We start from the raw sequence: 22,246 nt of genomic DNA on the forward strand, positions 1-22,246 counted from the left end.
TTGTTACTGTCACAGAGTCACCGCGCCGATGCTCTGGAACTGCTCTGTAAGAGCCAGTCAGGACTCTGGCAAAGCATGCCACTGTTGCCAGGGCAAGAAGCCTACATGGCTTCGGCCTTCCTGTGTCTGAAATTCAGAACATTCAACATCCATGTGCTCCCCGCAGCGAGTCCACCTGAACGGGGATCCTGGAGAAACCAAAGGGCCCTGCACCCCAACTCTGCAGTCAGCCATGACTCTCAGCCAGCGTTGTAAAACAGAAGGTTTATTAGTTGACAGGTACACAGCATAGAACAGAACTTGTTAGCACAAAAATCAGTGAGTTTTAGCCAAGTCTATCTTGGGGGAACCCCAGACCAGACGGCTTGGACTCCCCCTCTTCCAGTCCCCCACAGCAGACTGCCCTGGACCCTGCCTTTCGACACGCCTGTTGCTCCTCCTCCGTTCTTTGTCCTGCTTCCTGGGCAAAATGTCACCTGGTTGCATCCCCCTCCTGGTTCTCAGGTTACGAAAGGTATCGGCCATCTGCCCCGAGGGCCTCCACAAAAGCCACACCCCCAATTCCAATCACCTAGGCACTGGGGTACACACAGTATTAGTACAGGACAGTAAGACTCACATGCAACATAACGTAAAAAAACCCACTTTGTCACAGTTACATTCAGCCCCGCCCAGAGCTGTCAATAGGCAATATTTTACTTATGGCTCTAAATTTGCAGACACAAGAGATTGTATTTAGGCATCTACATGATTTGCAGTTGCAATCAGCTAATTAGAAATTCTAATGCCATTGTTCGTGTCTGTACAATTGACTGCAGGTATAAAACTGGATGCCGGGTTTAAGCCTCTTTTTAAAAATATTTAACCCCGAATGGAAGTTATATACATATATATTCCAACACAGTTTTATTCCAGGCTCTGGTTTTTCCTGCAAAGAGAATGAAAATTATCCGATATTGCACGGGGCTTATGTGACATAGGCAAAAATTTTAGTGGGAAATAGTTAAGACCACAAATGTCACCTTTATGCCTTTATCTGTTAAAGGGAATTTGAGTTCAGCTCTCCCGAGATGAGAGACTAGTACAGTACCCTGCTACACCACACAAAGGCTCCTAAAACTTCACAACATTGCAGAGGTGACAGGCACCAGTACCAATCAAGTCCTACTTTGGTTTAAAACAATATTACACACACACACACACCCACGCCTTGGGCTTCTGCAGAATGGTTGTCAGTGGTAGAGGTGCATTTAAACCGTACCACCAAGTCATTTAGCTACCCTTTAGAATCTAAACAAAAATGGAATTTAACATGTAGCAGCCTTGGCCAGGCTGTACTATATTTCCATGCAATGAAGGCCAAAGGATTAGTTCCTCGTGAAATGACAGTATTCATTTCAATTTTTTAAAGCCTATGCCATGCAAAGTCACATGCTGTAAAGCTTCTCCTTCTGCATCACATGCCCTGTGAATTTTCCACTCATGTCTGGATTTTATGTTTTAAAATTACCTGTAAAGCTGAACTGTATGTGTGTTACCAATGATCCCAGACTAAATACTGAAAAAACACTTAGTTCAGTCTCAATAACTGCTGTCAGTCATGGTAGGTTATATGCTACCCATGTATTATTCTCTATATAAAGTAATGAAAGCCAGCAGTAGGTAGACACTTTGTGAAACTCTCAGCTACCAAAACTGAACTTCAATTTTTAAAACCTTATCTACTATTATTGCCCACACAGACCACAAAAAAGGAAGAGACTCCAGAACACAGGGCACTGGCTTCAGCAACTAGGCCAGATTACTTTCCAATGAATATTCTGTCCAGTGTTAAATACTAAAAAACTAAAATATATTTTTCAAGTTTTAATTCCTAACTATTCATACCAAATCCTGAAAGCCTTTAAATAATCATCACAGAAGGCACTGCATTGGCAGCAGCATGGCATCGGCCACACCATCCTGACGAAACCTTTTGACTTACTGGCACTAACTCTAGGCAAGTTCTAACTCCCAAGACTATTCATCCCATAGCATCTCCGCCATGAGTACTAGTTGTGGTGTCACTTTTTTGGCACATGAACGCCGGCACATCAGGAACTCAAAGGACAGACTGAAATCAAAAGAAGTTACCAGCTAAGGGTGAGTTACCAGCAAAAGGTTCGATATTCCTCTTTCAATTCTTTGGGACAACAAATCCCGACGGAAACATTTTCCCATAGTTATTTTCCCCAGAGGCATTCAATTGTAATGACAAATTATAAAATTAGGCTGCCAGTTAATCTCCTTTTACAGCATTTATCCATCCAATTTTAGAGTAAAACTATAATCAGAACCATATTTAGTTTAGTTTGTGCTTCATCTAAATTTCATATATACATTTAAAAAGCCATCCCCTTTGGAGACAATCTTTTTGCTTTATAACATCTCCTCATTCTGATAACAGTATAGGCCAAATTTATCTAATGCCAGATCACCAGTGTAATCTTTCCCTTTCCTCACAGCCAGTCCACTTGAATTAACCGGGGTCTCAATGTTTTTCATACAGTGAATTTAGTAAACATCATAAAGTGCTCCCTCTAATAAATCTTTTTTTAATAAAATTTCCTCCTCTCAACACACACTGTAGAACTTTTAAAATAGCAGCAAAATTTATCATCACTAGATCCTTTTCAGTTTAAGATTTAATTGGGCCACCTATTGGTAGGTTTGAGAAAAGACATTAGTGCCCATTCACTTTAATTTGTGAAAGTTGCCACAACATGACCCAGTTCAAAGATTTAGATAAAAACAGCAGCACAGGAAGTTTAAAACAACAACAACAAAGCCGCTAATCATTCTACTATGCTAGTCAGAGTAAAGGGATATTGTCAAGTCTAGTACAGCACGAAGTATTACCCCACTCTCCAACAGTATCAGCCGATAAGAGCGAGGAGATCTAGAGGACATCCCCCTGCCAGTGTTTTGCCCGGTCTAATTTGGAATGATGCAGGCAGCGGTGCTTCCACTCCACCCCTAAGGAAACTATTCCAGTCTGATAGATCTCATTGTTAGGAACTTATGCCCAATATTCAGGGTTTTTCCTGGTCTTAGAAGAAAGTGGATAAAATCTAACTATTGTACTTTTCTGTGGTTTTTCCCCCAAGAATAACCCGTCAGTGCTCTGTTCCATATCATACACAAACAAACAACATTACAAGGGATACACTTACCCAAGGTCAGCTCTAATAAGCAATCCTAAATAACAAAGCAGTGTTTATGTACATCATACGAGGGAAGTATTCCACAGGGAAACAGATTTCAGTTTCAAGGTCCCACAGCATTAATTCAGTAATAAAACAATTATAAATCCTTCAAGAGTGTCCTTTTAAATTGTCCAGCAGAAAATAGTGGGGCTTACTGAAGCATCTGAAAATGTTAGGTTCAGCAATGTTAGGTTCAGCAGATCTAAGAAAGAAAACCTAATTGTGGGTGGAAGGAAAAGAGCAACATTTGGTGCACATCCACCTGACCTAATGAGTTGTTCCTGGAGATGAAGCTTTCACAGCATCAAAACTGTCATTCTGGACGAACCCCCTTTGGCACGGCCTGTGGGAACTTCCTCACAAACCACATGGGGGGGAGGGGCATTTGTTTATTTGTTCTTTTTTTAACAAAACTCATTATTAGTTCACCTCTGGGGTTAGCAGTAACTTGAATCAGTTTAGTCAGCCTTCATGCTTGGGAAGCCAGCAAATAGTTAATATAAGACCAAAATGATAACAGACCTGGTGACAGCAATGAACAGGGAAAATATCAAGCTCCTTTTTGAGCCTAGAGAATCTCTGCAGATGCTTTGTTTCTCCCCATACTAGCTAGGCACCCCTTTTATGAGCTTCTTAATGAGGGATGCATTTCACCTGACTTTCAGGTTCAGCAAATAACTCCACTGCTTTCCCTCAACTTTCCTGCCCACCTGCTTTTCAGGAGCTCAATTTCCAAGCCCCACTAGACCTGATCAGGATCAGAGGTTCAGGAATGTAACTTCATAGATTTCCTAGCGAAAGGAGCTGGTTCTTCAACCAACTGCTGGTGATCTCAACCTAGTGCTGCCCAAGCTGATGGTAACACCCTCACCCTTCCACCTCTCTTCTATATTAGATGGACCAAAAGAATTGAGCAGGCAGATCCCAGCGCCAACCCTAATGTCAGGTAAAATGTCATCACCACCCCTGTTGCCTCTGCCAACTCTTTTGGCAAGATCTTGGGGCCATAGATGATAGCTAAGGTACCCAGGTAACCATTGCTGAGTCCTAAGAGTGCAATGAAGACAGCTGGGTAGACATCTTTGTTGAAGATTACCATTTTGATATGACTCCGAGGCTGATAGTTACATAACATGAATAGAGGTAGTGACAAAGTTCTCAGGACGACCAGAGCAGGGAGCAGTTTGCTCTTTGGGCCAGGGGCCTGGATCCAGGCAGTGATTTGCCGTCCACACCAGTCAGCAAAATTGTACAAAAGGAAACTGGTGAGGGGGATGAAGTACTTATTGCTCCATAAACTCCCCGAGTCCTTGTTGACAGACTCTATGCTGGAGGAGATGGAAGGAAATATGATGATAGAGATGAAAAAGACATAGAAGACACAGAAGCCTAGGACAGCGGTCTTCTTCAGGATAGGACGTAAGGGTGGGATGTTTTGGTCACTGGTCCCTTTGGCTGGAAACGAGCTGTTGGTGATGCCTTGTGACTCATCCACTTCCTCTAAATAAGTGCTAGGCAACACACCAGCTGGGTGTGTGCTACCCTTGTGGCTTCTCATGTAGTACCTGAAAGAAGAGAAGAAGGAAAACTATCAACAACCCAATGAAATCAACATGAACAGCTGCAATGAGAACAGAAGTCGGCTGCGCAGGAAAATTCGCTGGCACCCAACAAATAAAGAATTCAGTATTTAGATTATATAGCTTGTACTGCCCACCTCATCAGAAACGGATCCCCTCCCCAGCCCAGAATCCAGAGAGAATATTGATGTCCGCAAACTTCCTGAAACCTTGTCAACAGGGAAACAGAGGACAGAAATTCAGCACAAGCTGTGGCAATCCCCACAGTTTCTGTTAGTGGATTCTACTGTAATAAAGGGCTACACACAGAGACTACTTCAATGCCCTCAGGATTTAATAGACACATAAGATCACATTCCTCTTCCTTGCCAAGATCCCACTCCCTACAAAATATGGGCCCATGTCAATCATATTATGGGGGCATGTACAAAACACTTCAGTTTCCTGTGCTCTTCATTGCAAAATAAAAGAGGGCTGTGAACAAAACAAAAACATTATCTCCTGCTCCCACATGAACCTACCTACATCACCACAAATGCACTCTAACTACTGCTTCCTGTAGGATTTACTCAAATCCCATGGACTTTCCAACTCCCTTCTCCCAACCTGACTGTGTTCTAATTAAACAAGAAATGCCTCTGATGCACAGAGATGCCCAGCTATTCACAGGAGGGCTCGACAGACATCTCCAAACCGATCAGGCTTGGAGAATCCAGATGTTTAGGAGTCCAAAATACTGGTATGAACCACTGGGACCTGTTTTTTCCTACAACCCCCCCACCCCCCCGTCCCGTTCCTCAGACGTTCTTGTTAAACCCTGGATTTGTGCTGGAAATGGCCCACCTTGATTATCATACACATTGTAAGGAGAGTGATCACTTTAGATAAGCTATTACCAGCAGGAGAGTGGGGTGGGGGGAGAGAAAACCTTTTGAAGTGATAAACACCCATTTTTTCATGATCTGTGTGTATAAAAACATCCTCACTGCATCTTCCACTTTTATGCATCTGATGAAGTGAGCTGTAGCTCACGAAAGCTCATGCTCAAATAAATTGGCTAGTCTCTAAGGTGCCACAAGTACTCCTTTTCTTTTTGCGAATACAGACTAACACGGCTGCTACTCTGAAACCTGGGACCTGTTTGGTTGTTATCTGTATGTTTCAGGGGTTAATCTGAATAACAGTTTAACTTCTGATTAAGCAATTCTAGAGCTGCTTATGTGGTTTCAGTCATCCCCCCACTCTTCCCCACAGAGGTAGCTTTTCAGAAACTCAAGACAAGCTGCAAATCCCACAGTTTCTGTCTGTGGTTTCTGTCAAATCAGGAAGGTCAGACGAAAGAGACCCAGCAAAGGAACTGAACACAAGCAGCAGGACAGCAAAGCACAGGGTGTGTTGCATGGCCCTCCGAGCAGGGTAGGAGAGAATGGGGATTCTTGCAACAATCAGACAAGCATGGGAGCAAACAACATAAAAGGCAAGACTGCCGAATGGCAGGAGACAGGAGAAATGGGCATCACATAAGACTATGATTTTCCTGACCCTTTACGCTTCACAATGAAAGAGAAAGTAGGTCCCCAGCTACCCCTTTTCACTGCTGTTCTTACTGCTGGCTTTTCACATCTCAACATACTACAGTCATGTACTTTGTAGCTCTTATTAGGCAGAAAAATACCTCTCTACCTGCACCTGAGGCATATTTACCACATCCAAAGTCTATATCAGGTGAACCCTGCTTAGGGTATTTGCACAGTCCAGTGGTTCTCAAACTTTTGTACTGGTGACCCCTTTCACACAGCAAGCCTCTGAGTGTGACCCCGCCTTATAAATTAAAAACACTTTTAAATATATTTAACACCATTATAAATGCTGGAGGCAAAGCAAGGTTGGGGTGGAGGTTGACAGCTCACAACCCCGCCATGTAATAACCTTGTGACCCCCTGACGGGTCCCGACCTCCAGTTTGAGAACCCCTGGCATAGTCAATGGCCTGCTGGCTTGACAGGCTTTACCTGGAGTATTCCAACTTGGGAAGAATCAGGTATACCACAATGCAGACAATGATGAAGACATCTGCTGTCAGGAAGTAGGCCAGGGCACTGTCTGTAACATCAGCTGCTGCTGCCAGGTCCACCACCGATGCCACAGCACTGACTGTGCCCCCCATGGCCTGACCTACATGGAGGGGGAGAAAGCAAGAATTCAGTGTCAAAGAAGCATGTAATAATGCCCAGTTTATACTGGATCAGCCAGGCCCAGACACTTGGGTAGACAGCAGCTTCAAAGCCGAAATAGAGGGCAGGAATTAAAGAGGTGAGGGTAAGAGGTTTGCATCTAGGAATTTCAGAAACCATTTTTAACTGAATGTATAGGCAAACTTCAGTGCTCTTGGAACAGAACCACTGATAGCACTGGCCAGAGCCAGACACAGAGCTGGAAAGTGCTGTGCAAGTGCTCACACACAGCTTAGTCAACGCACTTCAATCCTAACCTATGAACATGGCTTGAATTCCAGCTCCAGGTCTCTCAACACAAGGCAGCCAATTGCTGCAAGTTGTGTGGTAGTTTTGGGATGTGGAAAAAAACAAATATTTGACTAGCTGGAAACCTCTAAACTCATCTCGTCTGACCCAAGCCTCACGTAATCTAGGGCTCCAGAGGTGAAAAGCCAGTGCATTAACACTTTGGATCATCTAGTTACCCCAGATACAAGGCTTCAAAGCCAGCAGCCTTGAAAGGGAAAGCCCATCTGCATGTTTGGTATTGCCTATACTTCTATGTTGGTCTACAAATCAGTTATTTATTGGATCACAACCCCTGCTGTGTACTAGTTGTGTAGTGCAATGGGAGCCGCACTTTCCATCCATCCTTCTCTGCCCTCCAGCAAGGATATACAAATACATCACACTGTGGGGGCCAGGTGGGTCTGGCGTGCTGGGCTTTAATGAGGATTTCCTATGCCTAGTTTCAGAGGACAGTGTTAATTACCAGATCAGAAACCCAAACTTGGTTTTCTAAAATTGGGAGTTTGATAGTCTCTCTCTTTTACCTTCCAAAATGCAAATCAAGTTGCCAATACCACATACACATTTTTTACAACAGGAACAGCCACATCTGAGAGAAGCTGATTTCCCTCAATGAGAAAAAAAAAAATCATTAAAACATTCTTGCATTGGCCCAAGGAAGTATTTCTGAAGTCACTATCTTGATTTCTTCCCCTCATCTCTCTCTTAACATGCTAAATGCACTGCAGGGTAGGTATCAACAACATCCAAACCTCCAGAGACCTCATCACTCATAACTCTCAGCATGTCCCTAGTCAGTTATGGAAATGAGCATAAACGTGGAATATAAGAAGAGAGACAATGCAAAGTTTAATATTTCCTGAGATATAAACAAATGTGGAACTAAGGAATGTTCTTCCCCCTATAGAAAAATTAAGTCTGTGGTCCTTTGTCTCACATTGCTTTAGGGGAAATTCACCCACAAGATATGGATACAAAGATCTGGTATTCTCCTGGTCTCTTTTGAGAGAACAAATGCTGTTTTATACAGTGAAGTATGGCAGTCTACAAAACATTTACAGAAGCTAGAGAGTCAGCTCACATGACTGGCTGTTTTTCTTCCTTGGCAACTTCCCTTTATCTCAGTCTACAGATTTTTTTTTTTTTTTAAATAAAGGAAAGGTCATGTTACTTCAGCCAACATGCAGACCGCATTATCACATGTCTAAATGCAAGATGCAGCAAAACCTCCACCAAGATAGAGCATGTGCTACAGAACCAAAAGCATGGGTCACAAAACTAAAATCCATGAGTCTAAGGAGTTTCTAAGTTCTCTCGTCAGTCTGTTTCTCAGCGAGTGGGTAGTTTTCCATTGAAAAAGTTAATCATTTACTTACTGCCACTGATTCCATTTTGAATATCAGAGAGAGATTAACCTGAAATCAAAGCCTGCGAATTCTTCATGGGGAAACAGCCTGTCAGGCCAAAGATGCTGCTGGAGAGGATGGTTGAGGCGCTGCTGACTATGACTACGCAAACTATGGTTACGACAAAAAAACACTGTGTCCATGTGGATGTGTCCATTTTCACCAGCACAGTGATCACCACGAAGACAGCCAGCATGACAGCCAAGGAGGACAGAATGCGAATGCTGGCAGATACCCTAGAGAAGAAATGCAATGGTTTGGGTTTTTTTTTTTTTAAAATGAGACCCTCCCACACACACACACACACTTTATCTATTTTAGTCACAAAATCTATTATTATTCATTACTTCTATTACAGTAGTGCCTAGATGCTCCAGCTGAGATCAGGGTCCCATTGTACTATGTGCTGTATACACACATAGTAAGAGACAGTCCCTGAGGAGCTCACAATCTAAACAGACAGACTATGGGGAAGGGGAGGGGAAACAGAGCTGGGGGAGGTGAAGTGATTTGCCCCAAGTTAACAAACTGGCAGAAGAACCCAGGTCTCTTGGCTCCCAGTATAGTGCCCTATGCACTCGACCAGTGGTTCTTAACCTTTACTGCAGCCTGCATCTGTTTGGTTCTCAAAATATGTTCTCGCCCCCCTTATCAAAAATCGTTGAAGTAGGTCAGTTCTTTAAACCTAGATATATTTTTTGTTTATATATTACAGTAATCGTTAAAAAATGTATAATGTTAATAAATACATAGGTCTGATGAAACAAAGTAGGTGTACTTATGTGCCTGTGCTGAATTTGTGTTTTCGATGATTTACCTTCTAAAAAAATCTGGCATGTCTCGCACCCCCAAAAAGGGCATCTCGCACCCCCAGGTTAAGAACCACTGGACTAGAGCATACTGCCTCTGCCTCTCCTTACATGTGACTCATCTTTAAATGCCTACAGGCTGGCACGATCTACTCTATTCTACATATTTCATTTTTAAAAACCCTAGTAACAAAAAGTTTCCAGACAAATACAATAATGGCTATCATTTTGTAACTTTGTATTTCTGTACCCTTTTCCACCCAAGAGTTTCAAAGTACTTTACAAACTAAGTAATTTGCACAACCCAACCTCAGGACCTTTGTTTTAAAGGTAGCTAAGAAGTGCCATGTGCTAGTAATACCGACTGCTGTCAAAATGCAGTGTGCAAGTGTGTAGCTGCCAGCCTGTCCCACTTTTTAGAGCACACACTCAAGATGCCACACCACAACATGGGAACTTGGGGACTGACAATGGAGTTGCTTTGGAAGCACAAATGGCAGCCTAGAAATGCATATTCTGGCTAATGCAGGCTGCTGATGTGTCAGCCAGCCGGGAGATAATACAAGAGCACAAAGGAAGCCAGGTGGCTAGAGAAATGAAGCCAGTGTAGAAGTTGCTATGAACTAATTCCTCTGGGGCGGGAAGGACCAAGGGGGGAAATAAAAAGTAATTATTTTAAAGCGTTTTGATATCAAATTGATGACTTCCACATCTTCCATCAGTGCTTATTCAACTCAATAAGTCTATAAACCCGACCAACCTGTAAATATCTATTTCTAGCAGAAACAGGAGATATTCCCCTCAGAAGAGCAACTGGCAGCTGCAACAAAGTCTGCTTGGGGAATACTGCAGGCTGGGTGAAAGCAATCACATGCTTGTCACTACAAGATAGTTAGTTGCTTGAACAGGAAGGTTACTTATTATAGACACACTTATTATAGACACACAAGACTATCAGCTCACCTTCAGGGCAGAGAAGGGATAAAGGAAAAAGGAAGAAAAAGGAAAGCTAAGCTAGCAATCAAGATCTAGAGATGAAGTGTTGAAATATATTCCCTTCATCCTCAGATCCAAGGTCTCCTGTACTAAACCTTATTCTCCTAGGCAGGTCTCCCAGGGATCACAATATGGTGCATCATGCCACATAGTTACCCAAACTACAAATACTGTAGTCTGACTAGCCCATTTTTAGGAGGAGGAAGGACTCCTGACAAATATGCCTTGTGTGCATGGAACACCTTTTTGAAAAGCAATTTAAAACCCCCCAAATGATACCTGGTCAAACAGGAGCACTGCTATGAATACAAGTGTATTCGCGCACCCACAAGGAGTCAGCACTACCTGGTTTTGTTGTTCTCTCCCAAATGATGTACAAAAAAAACTTCCATGATCTCATGTGTGTTGGTATCCACAGACAGTGCCACTACTTTAAAACAACGATAATGGTTAGCTCTCAAAGATGCTGTTCTCGCCAGACATGCTGCATAATATTTGAACCACAGGGAACCGATTTGCTCAGAATTCTTCATAATGTTAATCTGCCTCATGAGTATTTATGATGTTGAAAATTTAACATAATAAAACACTTATTGATTATAGATGCACCAGTCAGAAGAATCTGTGATATGCAGGAGATAGATGCTACATTTAAATGTAATGCATTAAATACATAATAGTTTAGTGAAATGGATACATTAGCAGTCTGGAGGATATGCAAGAAAAACAAGAGCTATTTTATGAAGTTCTCCTTTGCTTTCTTTCCCTTTCCCCTGTTTGCATACAACGTGCAAAAATAGATAACAACTGAGCACTTGTTTTAGGAATTTATCACTTGGCTAATAATTACTATGGTATTAATGGTGAACATTAAAGTACCTGCTCAATATGAAGTATATATTATACACACACACCTCCTGCCATTGTGCACTGAAATGGCTCATCTTCAGACTAATTTCCATTCTTTCTTCAGTGATTAGAACTTGCAGAACAAGGCAGATAAAAGGGACAGGCAAATACCGCAGGTACAGAAAATAGAGCTATCGTTGCCAGTCAACAGGGAGTCAAGGCAAGTACAGTGCTATAGTTCCCACTAACAGATTTTCTCCTTGTGGGTGGGGAAACCTTCCCCCTGTGTCTCAGATTCTCTTGGCAGGGGGTAACCTGGTCAATGCAGCAGGGAGAGGTACCCAGAGGCAGGTCTGAATGCAGCACAGAAGTGAGGGTGGCAATCCCACAACCCCCCTACAACTGTTTTGCAACCTTCCCATAACTCCTTTTTGGTCAGGACCCCCCTGGTTACAACACTGTGACATTTTGGCTGTAAACATCTGCAAATGTGAAATTGACTAATTTTCAAATCCTATGGCCATGAAATTGACCAGAATGGACCATGAATTTGGTAGGGCCCTAGTTATAAACTATGGTAGCATTCAGAACACAGATTTAGTAAAAACTAAGAGCATGAAAGAACAAGGGTTCTGACTCAGGCCATGTGGCGGTAAGAAGGACTGGAGAGGCATAGACCCACACAGCCTATTATACCCTCGGGTGCGAGCACAAGGGGATGCACGACACACGTGCGGGCCAATGGGCACTGCTAAGAAAAACACCTGACTCCGGTGCATGGCCCGCGTGCGCACCCCACATTTGGAATATATATAGGGACCATCATTGGAAGAAGAATCACTGATTCCAGGGACCTGTACTACATTATAAACTACAGTAGCTTTCAGAACACAGATTTCACAGGGAAATGTAACAAGAAACTTAATACTGTATTTGACCTTTTTCTACAGTGGGCTGTTACTTCTCTGAAACACTATCATCACACAAGAGAACAAATACATGAGTTTGTGCACAGAAATGTATTTGTGCCTGGTCTAATACCTAAGAGGTGTCTCGAGTGGGCTTTGCTGTGGGGACAGAATAGCAAAGTGAGTCTCTTTCATAAGCAGTTTTAGCTAACATTTTTTTCTGGTTAAATGTAGTTCCCCATTAGATGTTTCAGCTTGACTTCAAATCCACTGCTGTGCTAGCACTAAAGAGTAGAGAAAAGGGTGGAGTGATTGGACTGCAGAGGGAGCAGGCAAGCCTGGAAATGGTGGTGCTTAATGCAACCTAGACTAGAGATGTAACTGCACTTACCTGTTGACTAGCACAAAGTTTCCAATCAGGCAGAGCAACGAAGGCACAGTTGAGGCAATGGAAATGTAACTTTCAAAATAGTCCTGCAAAAAGCAACAAAGGCATTTAAAACCAAAATCAGAAACAAATCTAGCTACGCACTACCTCAGAAACCTCCTATACAAGCAGCAGTGAGCAAATCAAGAACACCAAGATAAAGCTCTCAGCTGCCATACCATCATAATGACAGGTTTCAACATCTGATGAAGTGAGCTGTAGCTCACGAAAGCTCATGCTCAAATAAATTGGTTAGTCTCTAAGGTGCCACAAGTACTCCTTTTCTTTATACCATCATAATGTGGGCCTACAGACTGAGCGGCAATTTACCAAACTTACTTCTAATGCACTTGTCTTAATCTTCCAGCTAGTTACTGTGTTGGGTACCATAAATAGCATGAGCTACTAAAATAATTACTGCATTAGTATCTGTCCAGGCTGATTCCCCACTCTGGCACTTCGAGTGCAGAAAGTGGAGGCCCGCAAGGATTCAAAAAAGTAGTTATGGCCACTCCAGGCTTGTATTAAACTCCCAAGGTTACAGCTTCTTTCTGACCTTGGATGGGTTGATGATGCCACCACCCAAATGCAAACCCCCTGGAACCCATGAAGGAGCACTTGGGAATTCCTTCCTCTGGGATACCCTCAAGCCCTTTCACCCCGCCTCGGGGAAGAGCTGAGAAAGAAAACAAAGGAAACTGGCTGTTGCCCCCAGCTAATTAAACAGCATATGCACACACCTCTTAGGACACCAAAAATCCAATCCTTTTCTTAAGAAAGGTACATTTTATTAAAAGCAAAAAGAAAGAAAATACATCTGGAACTTAGGCTTTTGCTAGATTTTAAAAGAGCAATTCCAAAAATTAAAGACCCCAAATAGGTTTCTTGGGGGTTCAGCTTAAAAATTACAAGCAAAAAAAGCATCTGGGGTTAGCACAGAGGAGTCCACTAGCCATAAGAAATAAACAGAAATAAACCTAATCGCGTCTTTCTAAACATTCCTGATCTACTTAAATATTTGGGTTGTTAAAAGCAGTTCTAGATATGATCGGATGATTTTCATATCTGGCTTAAAGCTTCTCACAGCATAACTGCTCCCTGTTCCCCTCTTTCTTTGAGAGCATACAGACAAAGGGAAGTTTTTTCCCAATTTTAAAAAGTTCTAGCCCTCCCATTGGCTCTTTTCGTCAGGTGCCCACTCCTTTCCTTTTACCTGTGGGCTTATTAATCCTTTACAGATAAGGCAAGTAGAGAAAAACCACCAAGAGGGATTCCATAGCCAACTGGCTGGCTGGGTGTCCACAAAAGGGAGCTATCCCCCCTCTCATTTATCACAGTATCCCTCTGGAATGTGTGTTGTATGATTTGTTCAACCCTGGCTGGGTAGAATACGTGCATCTGGGGAAGTGAAACAACAGGTCAGGTCCCCCTAATTTAACAAGGGTTTAATCAAAGGCTGAAACAGAGCACAAGTGACTACACAGATTCATATTCTTTAAGACAGAGTGGCAGATTCCAGAATGGCTCAATTGATCACTGACCTCTAGTATATTAACCAGGCTAGACTCTGCATTCCAAGCTCTGATGGGCCAAGCAATGGCTGTTGTATTCCTCCATCCCAACTTTGTCACTATATACTGCCCAAGGAAGTTCACTCAGAACATAGATGTCCTCTCTATTACTTACAATATGGCATGACATTTAACCACCAAATACACTTCTCTCTCCATCATAGCACGTGCTTCAAAGCATTTTATAAATTACATGGTGAATGCAGATTGGAAACTCTCATTTCCCTGGTCTCATAACTCAAGAGCAAGGGGACATTTAATGAAACTGAAAGATGGCAAATTCAAAACTGAAAAAATAAAATACTTGTTTATATAACATACATACACAGTGAAGCTGTGGAACTCATTGCCACCCAATGCTACTGAGGCCAAGAGTTTCGTAGGAGTCAGAAAAAGATTAGATGTTTATGTGACTAACAATAATATCCAGCATAAAAACAAACAAAAGTTGTGGAAGAGCTATAACACCCCAAGCTTCAGGGCATAAACCAACCTCTAACTAGAGGGGGTTAGGAGGAAACTAAAGGTTTTCCTGGGCAATTAATCCCATATCTGCCTAGAATACAGTTTCCTATACTCTCTCCCCTGCAGCAGGAACAGGACACTGGATTAGATGGACCACTGGTCTGATCCAGTATGGGAATTCCCAAATGTTCCTGCACTGCAAATGGAATGACTAATTGACTGAGCAGCCAGCAAGGGCATCTCATTAAGAGGTCTTAGTGATTTAGAGAACCTTTGTATTTGTGTGGAAAGCCTGTGTGTATGCAGACAATCAGGCAGTGATTTGTCAGATCCTCCAATCCCATGGCCAGGAACATAAATGGGACTGACGAGGACAGGGTGGATTGCTTTAAATGGAAGTGCTTTAAATCACTAATTTTAATAATGTTTAAAACCACCAAGCAAGAAACCTTGATTTAAAAAAATTGATTTTAATCATACTTTGCACTGGTACTTTTAGTTATTTTCCTATAGCTTACTTCTCATTAGTTGGGAACCATTAAAATGTGTTGATTTGCAAATAAATATAGGCTTTACACTACACGTGGTGGTTCTTTTTGCTAAACAGGACCATATACTACAGCTATACAAATATTTACTTTAAAAATATAGAGCTTAACACACATTTATTCAGATTCTTCATTTTTATCATGTTAGAAAATGGTGAATGATGCACTTCTTAGTGACTAGATGACAACTTTTTTACTATGATTTGTCACAATCTCTATTTGGATAGAAATTTAAATTCAATTAAACTGCACAAAAACAGTATTTTAATCTTTTTACTAGTTCAATAAAACCACCTTAAATGTGGTAGATACAGCAGAAAAAAAGTTTATCAAAAAATTTTCTAAAACATGTTGTGTATTTAAAACTAACTGATTTATTAAACAAAGAAAATATTATCTGTAGTTAGCAAAGTGAAGTGATTGTTTCTGGTTACCATGTCCTCCAAGATTTTAAAAAGAGCAGATCTCATCCTTTCACACCTAGTTTTTATTCATAGACTGGAAGAGAAAAACAAGCTTTCCTGCTTTTTCAACATCCAATTGGTTTCTTAACTTAAAAAGAATTGTTAGTCACTGAACTGATCTAGCTGAATATATTGAAATGAAGAAATTATTCTCTCTGCACTTATAGAAGAGGTTATTGCTGTCCAAAGCTGGTTTAGCACTTCAACAAACTCTGGTTCCAGGTGCTTAGCCAGTGACTTCCACTGTACAGGGAGATGTCAGCAAACCAGTAAAGTGCCTGAAACCACTATGGCTTATTGCTAAAAGCAGCCGTGTCAGCAGGCCGTAAAGTGCCATGTAGCAAACTCAGCTTGACCAAGGAAGGAGGGGAAGGGGTTGCCACAGAAAGGGCCACTTGACCTTCCTGATAAGAATTGTGTTGAAGTTGCTGATACATGCATTTTAGAAGAGCAGGAGGTGCCCCAGGAATGTCTATTGGGGCCTCAAGGCTGCAAACTCTGGAAAAACCCACACCTGGTTAATCAATAATAAGAAGGAACCTCTTACTTGACCATTGAAACTGCTTGCTTAACAAGTTTTCTTTAAGGGACATGTCATTCTATTACTAATGTATAAATAAGGGGGAAAAGTTAGAGGTAGTGGGACTCTTCGGGACTGGACTCTCCCTCTGGATGCATCTTGTGTTCCCCACCAGCAGACACGCTGCTGCTATGTCACTTGAGAGCCACACTCAGCTTCGGTAATTATCGAGGGTTGGGGGTGTTTTACTAACCTGTTGCGGAGGTGTATAAGTGCTCGAGACTAAGTAAAGTTTAGCTTTAAGTGAAAGCACTCTTGTGTTGTCCGGTTTGTGCCAGCCATCTGTTGGTTGGATGGCCGTGTCTCCCCTGATTTATTTCCTGACACCACCTCGCACAGAGTAAAAGTTACCAGGAGCTTTGGGTTGAAAGAACCCCGGGTAACACCACCACTTCAGTGCTGTGATTTTCTTTAAAACTTGGTAGCAAATATAATACCGCTTAATATTATTTTTTGTTTTTAATATAAATTATTTTAATAGATCGTAGGCTTAACTTAGGTTGTTATCACTTCAAATTTAATTTTAAATAATTTAAAAAAAATCTGTATTTAATTTAAATTAAAAATGTGTATTTTTAATTTTTTCTTTTAAATCATTGATTTTATCCAACCCTGGACAATAAGTACTTTCCTCCCACCCCAATTCCCCTGCTAATACTACAAAGCTATGGTATGGAGCAATTTATAGAGCTGTTATTATACGCTGGGCTGCCAGAGGTCACTTTGTGTTTCAGGCCAGCCTTGTCTATAGTCTAGTATATTTTCACATCCATGAGAATTAGCAGCTATTAATCTGGGATTGTATTATCTGCCGGCAGTGGGGACGGGGGCAAGGACAAGGTGGACAGGAAAGAAAATGAATCTTTTAATTGGAGACCTTTGAACTTCCACTGCAAGAATTCTCAAGGCAGAATGAAGAGTATGTGGAAACAGACACAAGACCCCAATTAATTTCAACTTTCCATTCCTTCTCCCCCTTCTCCTAAGAGCAGTGGATGCCTTTTCTTGGGATTCCTTCATTTTTTAAAACCTTGAATGTTTAAGAAGTATCTTCACCCAAAAACTAAAGTGTGTCATAGATGTACCCCTTTGGTTCTATCCCCAAAAGAATGCTGGTTGCCATCTATCAAAAGATTGTCTCTTTCAACAGCACTGCACCTATTCACACTGGCCTCCATGGAGAGCCCACATGCCCAGCTCAGAACTAATCTGACATTTATCTCAGCTACATATGTGGCCCCCATTACCATAGCACCTTACCATCTTTAATATATTTATCCCCACAACATCCCTGTGAGTAGGGAAGTGCTGTTAGCCCTATTTTATAGATGGAGAACTGAGACACAGAGAGACTAAGTGGGTATCCTTAGTCCTAGACTAACCACTGGACCTACCTTCCTTCCTGTCACAAACACTGACGCAAATGAGGGAATAAATAAGGAACACTGATGCGAATGAGGCCTGTTGTCTGGAGCACATGACTGGTAGCCACAATCTGTAGAGTTTCTAATCCTCTGATGTCTTTGGCCTTGGGCAAATCCTTTATCCACTTTGCCTCAGTTTTCCCACCTATCAAATGGGAATAATGACGCTTACTTGACTCACAGGTGTGTTGGAGGATTCGTTTATATGGAAGTACTATAGAAAAGCATTATTGTTAAATAACTAAACTGAAAGTTTGTAATGATCAAACCAACCTGTTTCTTCCCTCTCTATCCACAGTTATTTAGGCCCGGCAGAAGACATACCCTGTAACACAAAGCGTCTGCAGCTAGCAAGAAGGCATGTAGAACACACCACACACACGTACTCTATGTGAAAGGGCCAAAGACTCAGACTCAAATGTACCTTTACTGTATTTGCTCACGCCCTAACACCTCATCTACATTACACAGAGGCAGCCTGGGCTCTCGGCTCCCCACATTCCCCCTCTGAGGCCAGTGGAAGCGCTCTTGGTGAGGACACTCACCAACAACCAAAGGAGGGTAGTGTGAACATGAACCACTGCAGTAATTACTGTGGTGGCTGTAAGTCGACCTAATACAGGTTGACTTAAGTTTTTGGTGCAGATATGCCCTGAGTAACTTGGCTGACATTTAGGTCAATATTTTCAAGTCTGACATACAGAGGTCATACCAGGCAACAATATCAATGAGAAGAGACACAGAAAGCAATGACAACAATGAAGGCAATGATTTTTGTGCCAACATGACACATCAGTATTTATATTTTGAATTCATTTTATATAGAATCATAGAATCATAGAATATCAGAGTTGGAAGGGACCTCAGGAGGTCATCTAGTCCAACCCCCTGCTCAAAGCAGGACCAATCCCCAGTTTTTGCCCCAGATCTCTAAATGGCCCCCTCAAGGATTGAACTCACAACCCTGGGTTTAGCAGGCCAATGCTCAAACCACTGAGCTATGGTATGTTATTATGCTGTTAAAATATTCATTACTTTCCCCTTTTTTAGGGTGCAGAATTGTTTTATTTTGACAGCTTTGCCATCTCTGCTAATAGACAGTCTTATGTGTAGGTCATCATACGGAGAAGTATATACAGAAAGTGGAAATGGTTATATAATTCTTTGTCACCTATGTACAGAGATGGTGTCATATGGTGGCCAAGAATTAGAAGGTACTTGGCATATTTTCCCTTTACCTGAAATGCTCCTTATTTCTGTGAGTTTGAACCATCGTCTTTTACTCAATTTATGTGCATGTTCATTTACTTTTTCCCATAAAGAGTTTTACTGTAAGCAGCAAAGAACCTAATAATCACTGCTTACGATTTCACACAGAGAGCAAGACACAAATACATGAATCTACTATAGCTGTAGTATGAATGAACAGACTCCAAACACAAAGCTGTGGGAAATGGGATGTGGTACAAGAGAGTACAATTACAAGAAAAATGTAAACTTAATTGTTAAAATTTAGCTTTATTTGTGGATTTTTTTAAAGGGATGCTATCATCATAATGATCATTCTCATATTCAGTTTTGTGAAAACAAGCCTTTATTAAACTTTTGACCAGTAGAAATGTTTCCACATTTTAGAAAATCCAATTAAAGTAGCTGGATTTCAACACTGTAGGGAAGCGCTCATCTGTTTTACACACACACGGTAACATTTTCAAAGTGCCTAAGTGACTTAGGATCTTAAGTGCCATTGACTTAGTGCTGTGGAGTAAAATTTTCAAAAGCATCTAAGGGCCAGATTGTGCTGTTCAAGGCCCTAAAAACCTGATAGTAAAAGAAATTTGATTGCTAGCATCCATGCCAAAAAAGTGCATAAAGCAGAGTACAAACACTACCAAGTACTGTGCATTGAATTCTTCAAATTCTTTCACTTTGAATAATCTAAGGGGTTATTAACCTAATTGTTGACTGTGTTAATTTAAAACATAATATACTATAATAAACTATAGGTTTCAGAGTAGCAGCCATGTTAGTCTGTATTTGCAAAAAGGAGAACTTGTGGCACCTTAGAGACTAACAAATTTATTTGAGCAAAAGCTTTTGTGAGCTACAGCTCACTTCATTGGATGCATCCGATTAAGTGAGCTGTAGCTCACAAAAGCTTATGCTCAAATAAATTTGTTAGTCTCTAAGGTGCCACAAGTCCTCCTTATAATAAACTATAGCATCACAGAAGTTAGAGAAGAAAAGATCTACAGCATTACATGCGCCAAGGACGAGGATGGTACCTCACAGAACATTTGCTAGTACCCTGACCAGCCTCGTGTTAAATATCTTCAGGAATGGATCTTCCATGACTTTCCATAGAAGACTATTTCCCAGACAATTTCCCGACAGCAAAATTTAATAACCATCTTCTATGCCCCAGAATTCAGCCTAATATTTTCCTTTTCTAAATGTCATGATTGCTTCTACTCTTAAATAAGCCTTCCCCCAGCATTGGTGTTTATATTCTTCACATATCTGTAGACTTCTGTTCTGTCCCTCCACCCCTGCCCAGCTTTCTAGTTTAGCTACACTGTATAAAATTAGTTCTTACTGTTTCCTGGTTAGCTCCATATATATGTTTCTCTTCTCTGAGCTTCCCTCAGTTTGTCTACATCTGAGCCCAATACAATATTCCAGTCATGGTGTCACCAGAACGGGGCGGGAGGGGAGGGCTGTCACCTCTCCATTCTATGACGCAATGACTACGTATGCAGCACAAAACAAGCTTTTTCCTCTTCAAAGCAAAATGTGAATGCCAAGCAGCCAGCTGGGCTGATTTCAATCACATTTATAAAAGGGGGGGGGTGGGGTGGAGGAACTTTTCTCCAATCTCCTATATAGTACACATCAACCCAGAAGGAATTCAATTGCCAGCACATTCTAAAATCTATGAGAACTGAGGTTTATAATGGAGAGGATGACCAATATTAATTATAGCAAACACAATACTGTGATCTCTGCATATGTGTGATGTTATTCAAACAGCATACTGGCTACTTTAAAACAAAACAAAGTAGCAAATTAGTCACTAGCTTCAGCAGACTCTGCTCTGTGCTGCCAAAATGCTTCTGCAAAGTAGTTTTTATTCAGCTACAGCCTAAACTCGGCAGCAGAGGCAGCTGGCTCCTGCTGAGCTAGAAAAGCAATTCAGGCCCAGGGTGGCAGCTCAAGGCACTAGAGCGTTACCTGGATCACAGGGCATGAAATTAGCAGCAGCAAGCAGGTTGGAGCCAAGAATAGTCTGCAGTTGTAAACTCATCTTTCTATAGCAGAGTTGTGCTTCTGATGACTCTGCAGGAGTAGCACACTACTCCTACCCCAAAAGCCTGGGTAGTATCAGCTCCAAAGCAGGCAACACTGGAAAACCCTGCAGCAAGGGAGTCAACACCATGCCACTTGCCTGACAGGAGGATTCATGCCCCTAGTGACCAGAACCAGACTCCTTTCAAATATGACATACAGAAATGAGCATCCTAATAAAAAGCAACGATGGTCCTCAGACTAAAGCACAAGACTGGGAGTCAACAAAACTTGGGTTCTCCTCCCATCTTTTCCACTGACTTCCTGAGCAAATTAGGTAACCTCTCTGTGCCATAGTCCCTCCACCTATAAAACAATACTCCCTTCTCTCTCAGGCATGTTGTAAGGCTTAATTTAGGTTTCCACAGTACTTTGAAATCCTCAGATGGAAGTCAGTGTAATTAATCATATTTTACACTAAATTCCAAACAGAGCCTTTTATCTCTGGGTTACCGGCTTGACTCCAGCCCATAATCTTGGTACCTTAAAATTCAATGGCCAAGATTTTCTTACTGATGCCCAAATGACAACTATAGGAATCGTTGGATTCTCAGTGCTTTTGAAAATCAGCCCATTTGTTTAGGTGCCTGCATACAAATTTAGCAGCCTAACGTTAGGCACCCAAGTTTTGAAAACGTTGGCCCAAATGTCCAGAAGGGGGATTCCTCCCTGACAGTTGTAAAAAGGCACATCCTTCCTGCAAGAGAGGTGGGATATTAAGGTTCCAGGGCTGTAGATTGGTAGTAGCCAAAGGCTACTACTATCTGAGGATGGTTGGTGGCTTGGTAGGGCAGATTTTATGGTCTCAATCTAGTTCCATAGTCAACAAGGACTGGCAACCATATTTTGCACCATTTACAGTCTCAGCAGACACACAAGAATAGAATGGGCACGGAGACTGGACTACCCCTTCCACACCTAGAGATATCTCCTCCAAGTCATGAGGACAGCACAAGGTGGGATACTGGAAGCCTGCATTGTTGCCGACTATGCTGTATTTATTCTGTAGATAGAGGATTTCATCCTTCAGGTCTAGCAAGCCACCACCTTTTCACAGTTAACAAAATTCACTCAGAGTGGGATTTTCAAAAGTGACTAAGGAGCA

The 22,246-nt window shown here is 41.8% G+C and overlaps 1 protein-coding gene and 1 long non-coding RNA gene across 3 annotated transcripts in view; one reads left to right on the forward strand and one right to left on the reverse strand.

Moving 5' to 3' along the window:
* Positions 1-249: 249 nt before the first annotated feature.
* SLC29A3 (solute carrier family 29 member 3) overlaps positions 250-22,246 on the reverse strand; it is a 31,811-nt gene continuing 9,814 nt past the window's right edge. The window contains exons 3-7 of one of the 2 annotated variants that reach the window (XR_007357690.2): positions 12,709-12,791; positions 8,765-8,991; positions 6,837-6,999; positions 3,213-4,810; positions 250-578 (exon numbers count right to left, since the gene is read on the reverse strand). Coding sequence is in view for 1 of the 2 variants with exons in the window: in XM_048858257.2 (XP_048714214.1) it covers positions 4,132-4,810; positions 6,837-6,999; positions 8,765-8,991; positions 12,709-12,791 (1,152 nt within the window). In the remaining variant the exon portion in view is untranslated. Of the gene's footprint in view, positions 4,811-6,836; positions 7,000-8,764; positions 8,992-12,708; positions 12,792-22,246 lie in introns of both variants that reach the window. The other variant, XM_048858257.2, reaches the window with a different exon arrangement.
* LOC142072901 (uncharacterized) lies at positions 16,469-18,586 on the forward strand. Its single transcript, XR_012669509.1, has 2 exons — positions 16,469-16,532; positions 18,095-18,586. It is a non-coding gene; the product is annotated as an uncharacterized LOC142072901 (long non-coding RNA).

The sequence above is a fragment of the Caretta caretta genome, chromosome 7, assembly GCF_965140235.1.
Source record: "Caretta caretta isolate rCarCar2 chromosome 7, rCarCar1.hap1, whole genome shotgun sequence".
In the NCBI taxonomy this organism is placed as follows: Eukaryota; Metazoa; Chordata; order Testudines; family Cheloniidae; genus Caretta; species Caretta caretta.